The sequence below is a fragment of the Lutjanus erythropterus genome, chromosome 15, assembly GCF_056507025.1.
Source record: "Lutjanus erythropterus isolate fLutEry1 chromosome 15, fLutEry1.hap2, whole genome shotgun sequence".
Taxonomy (NCBI): Eukaryota; Metazoa; Chordata; class Actinopteri; order Lutjaniformes; family Lutjanidae; genus Lutjanus; species Lutjanus erythropterus.
The window spans coordinates 36,806,320-36,823,115 of record NC_139331.1 but is presented as its reverse complement, the minus strand read 5'-3'; the positions used below and the strand labels follow the sequence as shown (position 1 = coordinate 36,823,115).

Sequence of the window (16,796 nt, the reverse complement as noted above, 5' to 3'; positions counted from 1 at the left end):
TGCGTAATATTCTCAACATAATGGGACTAATGATAGAGACAGTTAAACATTTGATCATCGTCTGTCACAGACCTGCATATTCAAGCAGATTCAGATTCAGGACAGAGAGTGTGCGATGCAACGTGATAGTCTGATGCTCACATGCAGTTTGGACAAGGTGTTACTGATGTAACTCAGTTCAGACTTTGGTCTTCATCACATTAAGTCCATATTTTTGATGTGCCTGTAAATATGCCTCATGGTTGAAGACTCATTGTGCATCATCAGCAGTGGAAACACAAGTTTGCTGCGCTGCACTGGCTGATTGCAGCTCACATACTTCTTCGTCTTTCCTTCCAGTTCACTGCAGTGACGTCAAGTTCAGTGATCCACTGAAATATCAAACATGCGTGCACCTGAGGGAAATAACTCCTCCACCACACGCTGCATGTGGCCTCATGTCAACAATATATATGTGCTGTAGAGCTGAGTTTATACCTCTCTATACATGCAGTGTATGTTCGGGGTGAGAAGGCCTAACGCGCTCCGCAGGGTTTCATTTCTGCACATCAACTCTAATGGGTTTGAAGGATGTAAAAAGAAAAGAGCAGCAACACGCAGCTGAAACCTCTCCATCAGAAGGTCAGGAGGTCTGACGTGTTTGACGTCTGCAATACACCGAGAAGCACTTTGATAAACACTGTTGACATTTCAGTGTGTGTGTTTGAATCTTTACGTGCAGAGATGGCTGACCTGTGTCAAGTGTATGACTGACATAAATGACCTTTTAATATGTCTCTGGCAATCTCCGAGCACCCGTCTGACAAGGTCAAACTGCATGCACGTCGTCGTGTTTAAACACCAAATGCATTACGTCTACAAGTCCAGATCCATTCTCTTCCTCCGTCCAAATCTTCCTCTGTTTCTGTCAGTTTCATCATCGGACAGTTGGAGGAAGCTTTTAGCATGCAGGTCTTCTGGGAGCAACCTTTTTCCACCAGTGAGTGAATGTTGGGTGCTTTTAACCATATTTACATTTTGTGTCAGTTATTTCTACTTTAAACATTCCTACATCATAAATGATGGATTTTGAAAGCCAGTTGTAGCTCCGTGTTTTTAGCCTGGGAACCAGACGAATCTTTAATTTGCTCTGGAAGGTCCGTCTGGTGACCATCCCATTCAGACAGATGTCCACCAGCCCTGCCTCTTGCAGGCTGATTTGTTTAATACAAGGTCTGTTTGACATGATGACAGTCAGACGAGGCACCGCTCCCACATTTCAAGCATCAAAAACTGTCTAGGCAGTGTTGATCAAATATGAATCAATATTACTGCACTGCCAGAACATATTTTAGTCTCTGTTTAGCTGCAAGTTGACAAAGTCTGTGACCAGGCTGCCATTTTCTTCCTGCTTGAAATGTTACCCAGCATTCTGTTGCTCTTATTGGTTGTAGGTCTGTCCAGTTGAACCTAGAGGCACTTTGGTCCCATTTAAAGATAAAAACTGAACATCCCAGAGATGCAGTTGTTTAGCATTTAGTGGCTTTCTGCCTGCATTATTTTGAGAGTTGGCAAACTGGACAAAAGAAACTGATACTCAACTGCTCTGAAAAATAGACAGGTTGAGTTTGGAGCTTCAAAAACCAACCCCATCCAATAAAATCTGAATTCATATGCTATTATTCTTATTTGAAAGAAATGTAATGTGAGTCAGGCTACAGTCCCCTTGGTCCAGGTTTGGGATGGTTTTGGTAAAATACTGAAAAATCATCAATGATTTGAAGCAAGAGATCCAACACGGACCCACGTCAAACCCAGAAAGACACCTTTAAAACAATCAGATCCATGGGATTTTATTAACATGACCATACAGAAATAACTAAGACACTGTATCAAGACTAACAAAAGACATAAAGTCGCACAAACAAAAACTAAATCCCAGGCTGAGAGGGAAAAAGACCAACAGCCCCAACACCAGAAGCCTCTTTATCTTCTGATGCTACACAGGAGGTTATAAACCTGTCTCCCCCTCAGGCCAGAACAGGTGCACCTCACTGAGCAATCAGATGGGCAGAGCAGGAGAGGGAAAAGGACAAACAGCACAGGGAGCACAACGCAGCTGCAAGGAGTAAGCTTAGTTTTAAGAAAGAGATTTGTCTTAAGTCTCTGGTACAACCAAGAATAAAGAAGCTTAGCTTTATGTTCTTGGTCTCAGACCTTAGAAGAGACATTTATATTGAAAGTAATTTAGAAGAAATACAAAGTTGGGATGCCGTGTAGAACATTATAAAAAACAAAATGCAATGATTTGTCGATCCTTTGACTTGTATTAGCATAGTCCACACCTCAGACTGATTTCAGAAATCATGGATGTCATGACCTTTGGACTAAAGAGGAAAAAGGACCATCCAGATTGTTATCAGCACTCACTTCAAAACACAGCAGCTGTGATGGTATGGCAGTGTGTTAGTGCCCATGGCATCATGGGTAACTGTCACATTTGTGAAGGCCCCATTAATAGCGAAAGGTACATTCAGGTTTTGGAGCAACATGTGCTGGTAGGTGGACTTTGTGACCTTTGGACAGAGCCAGGCTGGCAGTTAGCTCCTGTTTCCAGGTTTTTCTCTTAAAATCTCACTGGCACTCACCCAATTCAACTTGCCTTTACACTGAAGGCCCTTTCTGATGCAACCCTCGCCATTTACCCAGGCTTGGGGCTGGCGATTTGGGTTGTGGGGATACTCAACGTAATGCATTGTGGGAGAAAACTGGGGTTCAGTGTCTTGCCTGAGGACTTTTTTTTTTGGAACATGTCGCAGGCAGCAAATGCGGAATGAGTGTAAAATTACAAGTCAGTTTGAACGTTAAACATCTTGTCTTTGTACTGTTTTTGCTAATCATTGCATTATGTTTTCATTTATGTTTCTACAACTGTTTTTTGGAACTGGGCTTTGTATGAAATGTGAATTAATCTAAGCATTAAAATGAACTAAATCAGTCATCACCAGTTAAGATGTCTGTTCACGCACTCAGTCAGAGCCAGAGGGTTACATATTGTATTTGCAGTTCATTATGCACATGAATAGTATCACATAAAGAACACACATTAAGATTGATGTAGTTCTGGAGGCTTGAGCAGCTCTCAGTTCATCTCCCTGAATATAAAATATAAATCATGCTGTTGAGCTCCTGTTAGTCTCACATTGAAATGAATGAGCTGCAGAATCTTCCTTTATCTCTCATCCATCCATCCAGGCTGACTATTCTTCATTGTGTCTTTTTTTTTTTTTTTTTTTTTATCTCTGCTCCCCCAGATGGAGACAAGGAAGCGTCTGGCCAAGATCGTGTTGGTGTTCGTGGGCCTGTTCGCCCTCTGCTGGTTCCCCAACCACGTGCTCTACATGTACCGCTCCTTCCACTACCACCAGATGGACCTGTCGCTGGCTCACCTCGTCATCACCCTGCTGGCCAGAGTCCTCAGCTTCTCCTCGTCCTGTGTCAACCCCTTCGCCCTCTACCTGCTCAGCGAGAGCTTCCGCAGACACTTCAACAGGTCGGATATCTCTTCTCAAATTAGAGTTTCTGCATCCTGCCATACTTCAGTCTAACCTTTACCTATGTCCAAGAATAATACTAACAATTATAAAAACAAATATACAAATTTTTATTAAAGGATAAGGCTGGTTTAATTTTATGTCTTCAAACCCCATGGAAAGACCAAAAGTAACAGTCTGCCAGTCCATCTCTCAATGCCTCCTGACTTCCTGTCTGTGGCTCTCAGCTCCAAGCCCATTGGTGCCCCCGACTAAAGACACATATCTTTAAGAAAAGTCTCACAAAATACTGTTTCTTTTCAAACAAATAAAAAAACGGGGACTCAGTAATTTCCTCAAACAGCTGGTAGTTTTATGCAAACATTACTGAAATGGCAAGAAATACAGTATTTGTTGGGGACTATTTTCCGAGGTGGATGAACACGTTTGCAGTAAAAGGCTATCCAGGTATATTCTGCAGACAAAGTTCAGATTCTTTAAGAGTTTGACAAACAACAAGCACTCTGCCTTTAAGAGCTAATCCCTCTTTAACAATCAGAATCAGCTTTATTGGCCAGCCATGTGTACACATACTGGGAATTTGACTCTGGTTTTAATTTGCTCTGGAAGTTTCATTAGATTAAGTTCAAGTTATTTGCCAGATTAGATCTTAATGTAATCAACAATTACAAAAATAGCACAGAGGAAGTAGGGGTGGTCCCTGGGCTCCTGATGATTTGAATCAGTGGACTATGATGTGATTATAAAACAATTATCGATGCATCAAAATTTAACAAAGAGATAAATTTACTTTCATTATCTTTTATTAATACAATAGTATTAAAAAATGGAAGAGATGTGTCATAATAAAGCTACATAACTTGCATATGTTGAGGAAATTAAAAAGAAGTTAATGTTGATCAGTCTCCTGGGTTAAAGTCCTGTTTGTTTGTCCCTTCCTTCCTCCCCTCCTCCTCCTCCATACACAGACTTTCTCACTCTTTATGCATCACCTGACTGACGAACTAACGCCAAAGAAGCAACTCTGAAATGAGGTGTAACTACAGCGCCATAGTTTGAAGCATAGGGGCAGTGACCAGGCAGCCATGTTTGACAAGCTGGTAGTGAGAATAACCTGAAAATACAGGACTGCATCAAGTCTTCAGTGTTTTACACATTCTAAGAAGAGTTTAGAGAGTTTCAGTAGTTAAAGCATTTATATTTTACAGACATTATCTGAGTTTGACAGGATGGTTTTCTCATCAGGAGAGAAAAGAGAACATTTTATTGTTGCTCTGATACGTTTCCCTGAGCATAAAAACGATGAGGAACATAAAGAAAATGAATGCATAAACAATTCTTTATATCTTAAACTATTGTGCCAAGAAAATGCAATATTTTCATATTTATAGATCATGATGATAAAGATCCAAATGGCTGCAGACCGCTGTCTTCGTCTCTGCTGCTCAGTATTGTCAGCTTGTCTCTGATATTTTTCATTCTGTGTACAGACCACCGTAAACTGCAATTTAAGGCTGATTAAAACTTTCCAGGAGGCTGAACATTTTGTCAAACTCAAAAATAGATTCAGGAAAAAAAACAGTTCTTCATTTTGCACTGCAAATGGACTCCATACCCTCATCACGAAATGAAGTAATCATGGCCTCGTCGTTTTCTAAATCTCCTTTTGAGTGCTCCCACTTCGACTAAACATCCTGAAACTTATTATTCCACCTCTGCAGGATGGAAACTCTTCAAAACTAACTCCAGCACAATCCCTGCACAAACAGAGACTGTCACAGCGAGACACAGTAACCCGGGGACGGGCTTTGTGCTTTCATTTGGGTCAGATTTGCAGGCAAATCCTGACACCTCTGCAGCAGCACAGAATCGGTAGGAAAAATAAAATGTACCTTTGGGAAGCAATTATAATGGGGCTGGAGCATGAAGCGCGTGCCATAATTCACCTGTCTCTGGATTTATTTCTTATTATTCAAAAGGGAGTTTCAAGTCAACTAAGTTATTGGTCCAAGTGTGAAGATTTCCACAAAGTACGTTGATGTTAAGCTTTTGCCTTTAATACCCAGGGGGCTAGTTAACAATCTTTATTTCTCTTTTCTTAGGAATGTAACTTTTTGAAAAACAAAATCAGTCCACACACACACACACACACATACACACACACACACACATTAAAAAGTTTGACTACTGGAGTTGTTGTCCAATTGTTTCTGTTGGATGGAACTTGGATGTTTTTTATAACTGCCGTAATGCAGACTTTCCATTCGGCCTGCGGTCTGGTCCACTATACAAGATAAAACCATTTGTCATTCTGAGATGTTCATCGTGTCCAGCGATGTCAGCCCCCTTTAACACTATAACAGCCAAGACGCTCATTTTGACCATTTCTGTGTTGAATTAAAAGAAAACGCTGCTGGTATTTTCATTTCTAATGTTTTTTTATATAAATGACACAAAAAGGAAAGAAAATGTGATTATTTTTACTTATTTCAGCCACAGGCGGTCACATTGACCGCACGGAAATTGACGCTATTGTTACTCTTTGCACAGTTGGAGATGCATCTTGGTTGCTTAGCAACTATGATTGTCTCTGTCAATTAAACAGGAGAGGTCGTAAGCCACAGACATTCTGAAACAGTATTTTTGTACTCATTTCCAGCCGTTTCTTGTAGGCTGTGATTATTCTTTATGATGGTTCTAGGTGGAAATTTGTGAATATTCATGTTAAAGTAATGTTCATAATCTTATAAAATACATTTAACTCTTTCTGGGTCTGAGTAATTCTAGATTAATCTAAAATGGTTATTATCCTACAGAACAATACTGCTGTGAATATATGCAATATCTGCACAAAATATGAATTACATGAATTTCTAGATTAATTTTTTGTGACTATTTCACTCCTGATAAACAACATGAAGTAAAATGTGTTGTTTGTCTGCTCTAGGCTTTGTAGATACTTTCAGTTAACTCTTTCTTCTTCTTCAGTCAGCTGCGATGTGGTCGAGGTCCCCGCCCCGAGCGCCAAGCCAGCTACCTGCATAGCACCTCCCACATCCGCCTCACGTCCATCAAGAAGACCACACCTACCGCTGCTATCATCGCTCCAACAGCCAACGGCAACTCCAGCAGACAGGAGGTGGCTCTGTGATGTGGAAGGCTGCAAGTCCATGATTTTCAGCTTCATCAGCCTCATCCTGGTAGCTCTGCAGACACATGACTCCTGCAGCTCAGAGGAAACTTTACAGGCCTTGTACCGGTTGAATGATTGTACCAGTTGCTCCTGTCACATCGGATTTAATCATCCTCAACCTGGCAACCAAACAACAAGTGCCTCTTGGGAATACAAGGTCAGACATCGAAGGGAACAACAAAACCCAACACTTCACTTTTCTACAGCCACAATTCTCCAGATATATTGAAATATGTTTACTAAAACTATCTTACTTCAGGTGTTGGAGGAAGTTAAACTTGCAAAACAAACAAACCACAAGTCCAAGGCTGAGAGGACAGACAGTCTTGTTGACAGCATGGTTACCACACGTGCATGTCTGCTGTGAAGCTTGTTTCTCTGTGCTAAGTTGCTGGAATGCTCATCATCGATTGATTTCAAAAGCCATTTGCATCTATTTGGTGACACTGTATTGATCCATGGAGCGAGACGGGGAATTTAGTGTTTTAGTCCGCTGCCTCTTGGAAAGGAGGGTCAAATGAAGAGCAAAGTTTCCAGAGACTTGAGCGAGTCAGTCCTCATCCAGAGACGTGCTTCGATCTGACGAAGGATTGAACGTTGGACTTTCTGGTGATGGGATGGTGTCTCTCTGAACTACTGCAACAACTTTCCTGGAGTTTAATGGAATGCATTTGTAGCAGTTAAAACTACCCGAAGCCTTGTAAACCAAAATATCTCCCAGTGTGGAGGAAAACCTGTGAAATGTTTGGTTTGTGGTTTCTGTTAGTCTCTGTGTCCAGCAGGTTTGACTCTGAACACATTCTTGTGGAAGGCGCTTCACTTTCTGTTGTTCATTGCATCACATCAATGGGTGCACTCTAGCGTTTAACATAAGAAGTCTTTAAAATCTTGTGCAGTTAAAGACTGCCTGAGTTTGTGGATTTACAGGTTACTGGACTTTTGCCTACTGGTCCATGAAACAATAACCCAAACTTGTGTCCATATTCTCGGCAGGAAGTCCAACACATTCTCAGCAGTTAATAGACTGGGGTTGTGCCTTGTCAGGATTCTGTCCATGGACAGAGACCAGTGTGGCGGCCTTACGATTGTGTCTCTGGGTTTAGCAGAAAAATGTCTTTGTGACAGCTTCAGTTGCCTGTGACACTCGGGCACACAGGGGATGCACCTGAGTGTAAAGCAGCGGGGGTGAAAGTCATTATCTCTAAGTATAAAGTCATGGTACCGGAAATCTGGGCTTTTCTCTTGGGACAGTCTGGTCTCACCAAGTGGTGAATTCACAAGCCAGTGTCTTCAGTCATATTATATGTTACAAGTTAACTTGGGTAACACACTGAACTTTTGTATGTAACTTAACTAATGTACATATTTTCAAACAAATCGTGAACTTTCCGTTAAACTAACCAAGTAGTTACGTTCAGAGATATTCAGACCATTTTTTTCCTTTGTGATACCGATTCTGATACCTGTGGTCTGCATATTGGCCGACACTGAGTGCAGATCTGATACCAGTGTATGGATGTGATGTGATCATTATCACTGGTGTATGGCTTGGCTCAGGTCAAACACATGATTAAGTACATATAGAGATTGAATGACATAGGACATGACTTCGCCATCCTATGGAAAAAGTAGCAAGGTCCTGTTTTGGACTTATGTGGTACCAGACTGGGGAAAAGACTGATACTGGTATCAGAACAACCCCAGGTGTTCTGTGCAGTTTTGCTACCCAAACCTAATAAAATACCAACCAACAACAAAGATCACCATGACAACAAAAGGTCAGACTATTTTTATGTCCAACTAAAAATGCACACATGACACTTGAAACATCCTTAAAAGCGACCTGCTATTTATATTTCATCCCATGAGATCATGTTGTCTGGGTTGGAGCGTGTTCATGCCCCATAGTGACGAAGCTGAGATGTCTTGGGATCTTTTTCACAAGAACATGAATTTATCAGGCAGTATAAAAAAATGCAAAAATTTAAAATTAATATATACATTTACATTTTAAATGATCCTTCTGACTTGCTGTAAACTAAAAATCACCCCAGAGTAGGTTAGCAAGTGTTTGCAATTAATTAACTGTATATCAATTAACCTCGGTCTCTTGTTTTTTACTGGCCTATATTAAAACCAGATTACATTCCAGGAAAAAGTAGATTCTTGTAAATTTTTGAGAAAATACAAAGCCTTTAAAAATAGTGTTGAGCACTGCATAGGAAAGGGAGGCATTTTACTAAAATGTACAGATATTTAATAAGTCAATGACACACATTTTTAGACATTTTCCAATAATCCTGCAACCTACATTTGCTTTCAACCAAAGCAGAATCACTTGAATGTCATGTGTTGGGATAATCTGACTTCTCTCTCCATGACAGAAGATGGCCACCACTGCTCCAACATCTGGTGCTCTGAGTGCCAAACTCCCCTCCAAGATCTGTCAACATGCAACAGTTTCTTGAATTTAAAAGTGACTCTTTAAAGAATCTGACCTAGAGACGTTCCTGTTGGATGCACAGACTAACAGACCATGTTTGTGTGATTTGTGTCAGTGCTTTGTGTTGCTGCTTTGGCATGAACTGATGGGTGTTCAAGTACGTGTCCACAGATCGACGTGTCGTATATTCAAAAACAACCACTTACAGAAAATGATTGTGTGACGTACTTTTGATTTGCATTTCGATGTTTTTTTTTCTTCTTCTTATTTAAAATGTTTGTATTTATCAGTGCCAGGCATGCTTCAGATTTCTGTGTTTGGAAATTATGCTTGAATCTCATGAGCACACATAATAAATGTTCCTGCGTGAGCGCTCTCTCACACACACACACACACACACACACACACACACACACACACACACACACACACACACACACACAACCATGTCCCAGACTGAGCTTTTAAGCAGCACTGAAGGTCGAGACAAGACATGTTTCAGGGCAGATTAATTACTGGTTGTCACATCGGGCTCTTAGCTCCTCAAACAGACAATCAGGTGTAAGAGAAGCTGAAATTACAGCAGGAAGGTGGTGTCAGAGCATCTGAATGCACCTGTTGCTGGATGTCAATATGTACTTAGGAGGCGACGGTGCAGACGTGGGTGCCTCGACAGCTGCTGCTTCCTCTAAACTTCTGATGTGTCATTATCCGGCAGGAAGTTGAATAAGTCTGCAGACGTCATCGAGACGGACTCATTAAAAGTGAGGACAGAGGTGCAGTGATTCACTCAGACACTTTGACATGATTTATTGGAGGGATTTAACCTGTCAGAGACCTCCTGATCAATCTGATGGTGTAAGCACTGCCCTGCTTCACCCGCCGAGTACAACAGGTCTACTGCTTAAAACGACTGAGACTCAGTTCTTAAATCCACCAGGAGCTGCATAGAGTTATCAGTCAGGGGTCTCGTCTTTACAAAGCAAATGAATGCTCTAATTTAGAAGTTCTCAAAGTTTTGATGGCTAAGAGCCAGTTTAGGGGGTGAACATGTGACTGAGAGCTGAAGAGAAGAAAAATCCTTGAACTTCATCTGTTTAGGGATGGAGATCCCTTTATTTGTCCCCCGAAGTAAGAAATGATCCAATTATTCTGACTCCTCCTTTTCTCCTGAACTGTACAGAGTTTTTTTTTTCTGTCTCACTTCATATGAAACTCCCAAGTCATCCACTGACACAGGCCTTCGGGACTAGAAGCAGGGCAATGAGGAATTACAGGGAATCATAAATATATTTTTATATTAGCTAGTGCATATATTACAACATTATATTACCGTGTCCCAACAGTCACCAAGTCTGGTTTGGTCTTAAAAAAATATATACATAATTCTCAGCCTAAAGTTTGGTGCATGACTCCTGTCATGAACATGAAGGAGTCTTTATGAATGTTGATGACTGTTGTCATTAAAGTTCCCATGAATCAGCTGGTGGAGTGCTTATTGGTTACAGGTGTCCTGTAAAACAGGCAGTTAGCAAGGAACTTGTTATGATCATTGACTGGCGTTTACAGTAGCCAATAGCACTGTAGAAATCTTGTCCATGACCTTGGTCAGTAATGATGTTCAGCCTAAATTAATTGGTTGGGATCTGTAAACCCCTCACATTACCAAACAAGTCATGACTCAAGTCAAGTCATGACTCCAGGGCCGGTCACAAGTCTTAAACCTTCCAGACTCATCAGGGCTGCCCTGATAATTTTCAAACAGGTTTGGTATTCATGAGTTAAAATCTGGGTTATTACAGCAGTACTTTACAAGCAGGACCACATTAGCCAATGTGAGGAAAAACTCTGCAAGATGTTGATGGTGTTGCAACAGTTAGCATTCTAGCCCTCCAGGCTAATATTAGCTAGCTTACTACTGTTAAAATTGACAGTTAAAATCTCACCTCCAGCTCTAATGCTTTGCCATGACTGGACATGTTGGACAATGGGATGTCCATCTGTCCATCCCATTTTTGTCAACACAATATCTCAAGAATTCTTTGGCCGAATTTCTTAAAACTTGGTACACACGTCCACTTGAGCTCAATAATGAATTGATTAGATTTCAGTGGTCAAAGGTCAAGGTCATGGTTACCACACATCTGTCCCAGTCTTGTGAATGCAATATCTCAGGAACACCTGGAGATTTGATTCTTCAAATTCGGTGCAAAAGTCCACTTGGACTCAAGATTGAACTGGGTTAAATTTTGGTGGTCAAAGGTCAGGATTACTGTGACCTGATCAAGGTGACTGTGACCTCACAAAACATTTATTTGCCCATAACTCAAGAATTCCTGTGTTTCTATTTCACACAAATGTCTAACAGGGTAAAATAATGAAGTGCAATTGTTTAATCTAAAAGGTCAACTTCACCGATTAAAATGCTGGTTAGGATTTTAAATCTTTTAGTCTGAGCGCAACATTAATGTGTTCATCCAGTTATAATAAACTGACAGTTTAGGAAATCGCTCTGCAGGTACAACAGAAAGAAGAGATGATGTGACACTTTACACGATGCATTCATGGCTCATTCCTCCTTTCAAAAAGGCCTGAGCTGTGACGGTGTACAGCTGCTGGCTGTGAGCACAGCTGCAGCTGCTCTGCTGGCTGAATCTCTGACTGTGGAGATGTTCTTTCTTCTCTTTAATGTTCCTCTTAACATCAGTGCAGAAAGCATAATTAAGCCACACAGAGGACTTGAACCTGCGGCGTTTCTATCAGAGATGACAGATGTGTTACCAAAACACCTCAGGATGCCAGAACAACCAGTGCAAACCACAGCCCCAGCATGCAGTTAGTGTTACACCAATTAAAACTAATGCGTCACAATTATAATCATAACAATCAGACCGCAGCCGGACAAATCTGTCATCCTGAAGCTGCAGTCACAATCACAGCTCAGTCTGTCTCAATCAGCCTCAGCAACAGTCTGTTAACTGCCTCCTCTAGTCATCTATCAGTGATACAGATGTGCTCCTGAGCAGCTAAGCAGTCTGCATGATACAGCTCAGCCTCTCAGGATCACAGGGAACGCAAAATTTATTGTGAGTATAAGTCACGTCAAATCACTCAACCTCAACATCCTGACAACAGTATTTGAACATCTCAGCTCATCTGGAGTTTTCCTGGTCAAGAAATATTTAATCTGCATGTTTCAAACCAGCTCGTAGACGTGTGGCAGCATCAGAACAAGATTTAGAATCAGTCCACAAACTGATGGGTTTCAAATACAGTGGAGACTAACTGTGCATGCATGTTATTAAAAAAAGGACAGGCGATAACCAGTATTTAATTTGATCATCTGAGCATAAAATTAGCTTAGTGCTTATTATACTAAAAACTTATAATTCATTCTCTGATAATAGCTGCCTTCTGTGCATCCAATCACACCAATCTGTCCAACTGTGGCCATGACAGAAATAATGAGGGAACTGTGTGGAAATCTGAAATCTTTCCTTCTTTGTGAATGTGATCACTTTACTAAAACTTTCTTAACATGGAGAGCCATGAGGACAGATCTCTGTGGTCCCCAGAGGATGAACTCTAACCCATTCAACTTTGGTGATCGTCTGACTCATCAACCTGAACAGACTATCCAAAATATGCACTTATTTAACACTTCATTACTCAGTGAATGACTTTGAAGGAGTGCCAACACTTTTCATTTTTTAATGTGCTATGACACTTTTAATGTGCTATAAACTCAGGTGTTCAGAGCAGGTGTCATGCATTAAGAATTAGGAGTGATTGGCTCTGCCTGCACCTCAGGTTCACCTGCAGCCAAAAAAAACAACAGATAATCCAAGTCTCCTAAAGCCCCAAGTTGACTAAAATGATGTTATTTACACCATGTTTTCAGCCTGAATCTTCAATGTAGATCCTTTGGAGTTTGTTCATGTGCACATGCACACTGTCTGAAATGTGTGTGGTGTGCAAACAGCATGTCGTCAGTATTTTTGATCATTTTGATAATCACAAAGGTGTTTTCAAACAGTGAAGTTAGTTAGCTAGCGGTGAAGTTTACGGTCAGCTCCACAGAGAACCTTTTTACCCAGAAATCCCACAATATCGCTGCAACAAAGCCTCGCCTTTAAACTGGCTTTGTGTTTTCCACTGACCACCAGCAGTGGCATAAAGACGCCCCAGTGTGTCCTCACATCAGGCTGGCATTGTGGAATCAAAAGACGCGTCACATTACAAAGCAGCACATCAGTCATCAGCGGACTGTGCTGTGATGTTTACTGGAGACATGACACCTGAAGCGATGGATGGTCTATAAAGCACTACATCACACAAGAGGAGAATATTATCTGATCAAAGTGAAGCAGTAAAGCAGTTCACTAATTCTGACAGCAGTCGTACAGAGAGTGGTGACAAGTCTATTATTCAATTATACAAAGTCCTGATCACTACATATTTCACAAATACTAATAATTAATAAAGGATCCTAATCAAACTGTGTGTTTGTGCTAAAAATCACTGGTTTGTTGCCTCACAGAGCAGCTGGAACATCTAGTGACTTACAGTCTTGTTTCTCTTTCACACTTGTCCTCTTTTTTCCTCTTTCACTCTGTCTTTTTATCTCTGTGTCTCACTGCTTCTGTCTCATGTTTCCCTCCTTCGCTCCTTCTTTGCTCTTCTGTTTCGTCTGTCACTCTCTGTTCTCCACCTCTTTTGCACTTGTCTGTCCCTGTCTTCCATCTCCTCTTTATCTGTTCCCACAGCCTCTCTGCCTGTCTGTGTCCCCCCCATGTCTCCCCACCGTCTCTCCCCTCCACTCTCTAATAATGTGTTTTAATGCTGACAGCTGTTCCTGCTGCTAACAGTTACCCCACTGCTGTGTTCACATGGAGCATTTTAGGTCGGCACTGACAGGAACAGACAGACCACAACACAAATTATCATTTCATATCAGATTTTTGCTATATTTAAGTGATGTTTTGCAAATATAGTTATAGTTAGCTAAGGGAAATATCAGGGAAATCAGGACAGTTTCAGAGTGGAGAAATTATATCAACAAGGAGAGAAATAACAATAATTATATTTTTTAACTTTAACAATAACACAAGGAGAAATCCCCCAAATAACAGACAAATCAATGCAACAACTTTTGTATGGGGGCAACTTTCCATGAATCCATCTTGCCAGGCTCCAAGCTATCCATTTGTTTCCGCACCAGAATTGGTGTGAGCCAATCAGCGTCCTCAGAGGCAAGAAGCATCCATGGAAACGACTCGTCTCCCAAAAAAAATGGCGTCTCCTGAAGATGTTAGTGTAGATACTGTGACAGCATCAGTTATATCAGAACTGGAGAGTATTTCTTCATTGAAAGAAGAACAAAGGAAGGCACTGAAGGCTTTTATCGATGGAAAAGTTTTCACTCGACTTCTGCCCTTCTGCCCTTTTCCAAACAGTTTCTAAGGAGAGGAGTGTGGAGTGGAGTGGAGTGTCAGGTTAGACTCGCCATTCGCACAGTTTAGAAGAAAAGGTGAAAAGTCTGGATGTGAACTCTGTATTCTGGTGTCACAGTCCTCCATCCAGCTTGAATGCCTCCAGCGCTTTACATAAACATCATGTTTATTCACTCAAAGAAACGTCTCTCAACATAATCCAGGCAGTGATTACACCCTCAAAACATATTTGCTTCTGCAAACCAGTTGCAAATAAATGTAATTTCTCAGAGACGGGGCTGAAACAGACAGACAGTCATAAAGAAACAAACCGTTGGTTTGGTTCTGCACACAGGATTTGGTGAGAATAAGAAAAACACAGAATAATGACCTCCTTTAACCCACAGCTGAATAAACAAAATTCTGTGATCAGAATCAGAAAAACTTTATTGATCCTCTGGGAGAAACTGTTTGCAGTTTACAGTTGATCCCATACAAGAACAGAAACACATAGAAAACATAGGAATGGAAATAGAAATTGCAATTATGTAAAGATATGTTAAAAAATAAAATATACATGTAAAAATATGTGAACAGCAAAAAAAAAAAAAAAAAAAAAAAAAAAAATATATATATATATATATATAAAACAATCTATACAATGCTGAGATGCATTCTGGGAACTGTAGGAAACCAACTATGCAGAGGAGGACCAGTTGTTGCAGCAGCACTGAAATGTAACTTGCAGCTCAAACTGCACATCATGTGCAGCAGTGTAATATAATCTGATGGTAGTTTAAAATGAGACGAGATGAATCACAGTTTATTGTCTCATTTTTTAAGCGCTGTCTCATCACTGATCGCTTTAATTAAAGCCATCACACCTCCAGAGGCTGAGCAGCCTAATAAATGAGAAGCTCTTTGTGGAGTGAAACAGGAGCCAACACTCCCTGAACAAATAAGATTAACAGAATGACTGTTAACTGCTCGTCCAATCACAGCCTGACATTTAGACGGGGGTGTATCAGGAGGGGAAACTGTTCCTGCTCTGTTAGAACAAGGGAGGACCAGGACACGGTTCTGGGAGCGGGGCCAGCAGGACCGACATTCAATTAACACATTAAAGAATTTAATTAGCGGAGATCAGAAGTTCTGTGACCTGTAAGAACATTTGAATTTTATCTTTTACTGCGACGGTCCAGGAGTCAAATTGAGTTACAGCGCGTACGGGTGAAGTTCTCTGAGGAAACGTCGCTGGTAAAAATTTGACTGAGGAAAAACTTCTTGGAAAACTTTAAATGTAGCTGAAGAAATGATTATTTTCACAAAAAAAAAAAAAAGACAAAAATGAATAAATCTGTTCAGAACATTAGACAAGAACACTGACGGCAAATCTAAACATTTAAAGATTAAAATTAAAGAAAGTCTTTCAGTGATGAAGTGAATGAAAGTTGAATCATATCTTGTGTGTAAAAGTGTTATAATAAAATGTGGTTTTGCTTTGATTAACTGTATTATTTGTGTATTTTTATGACATGCACACAGATGTTAATTTTCTGAATGTGTTGCCACCACATTGATGCATATTGTAATGTGTCCTTAATAAAGTACAATCACAGGTTTACAGCCATGTGTTTGTTTGTTTGTGTGTGTGTGTGTGTGTGTGTGTGTGTGTGTGTGTGTGTGTGTGTGTGTGTGTGTGATTTAAGCTGCATCAATCTTCAATCTTTTCCAGCACCTTACAGCTGAGGTAAATGACATATTAAAATACAAAATGATTATTTCACCTCTTCATTGTTGAAAAATTAAAATTCTGAAGTCAAAGTCCTTTTTGTGGTGATATAAATTCATTAACACTATATGTTTAATTCCTGCCAATATTCAAATGGGATCAAAAAAGAAGTCTCTCACTGACTACTGATTTTTTCTTAAGTGTAGGGGACATCAGAAGGGGAGGGTCTTTACCTCTCTGTTGCCATTATAATTCCCTCAACGTACAGGCAGACACAAATAGCTTTCTTGCTACAGATTTATTGGAAGCTTTCTCTCCAAATCGACTGTGAAACCTAACGACTGAAAATCCAAAACAAGGGAAGTATTAATGCACAAGGTCTGAGAATATGGCTCAGCACCCTTTCCTCCCATTCCTCAGGGTCAGTGGTAACCAATCCCTGATTGCAGTTACCTTTGCTCCA

The 16,796-nt window shown here is 40.6% G+C and overlaps 1 protein-coding gene across 1 annotated transcript in view; it reads left to right on the top strand.

Annotated features, from left to right (window-relative positions):
* The window catches only part of nmbr (neuromedin B receptor), a 63,477-nt gene extending 53,891 nt beyond the window's left edge, over positions 1–9,586 (top strand). The window contains exons 4-5 of the mRNA XM_084738074.1: positions 3,294–3,532; positions 6,522–9,586. Of these exons, the coding sequence (XP_084594200.1) occupies positions 3,294–3,532; positions 6,522–6,684 (402 nt within the window). The 3' untranslated portion in view covers positions 6,685–9,586. The remainder of the gene's footprint in view (positions 1–3,293; positions 3,533–6,521) is intronic.
* Positions 9,587–16,796: the final 7,210 nt, after the last annotated feature.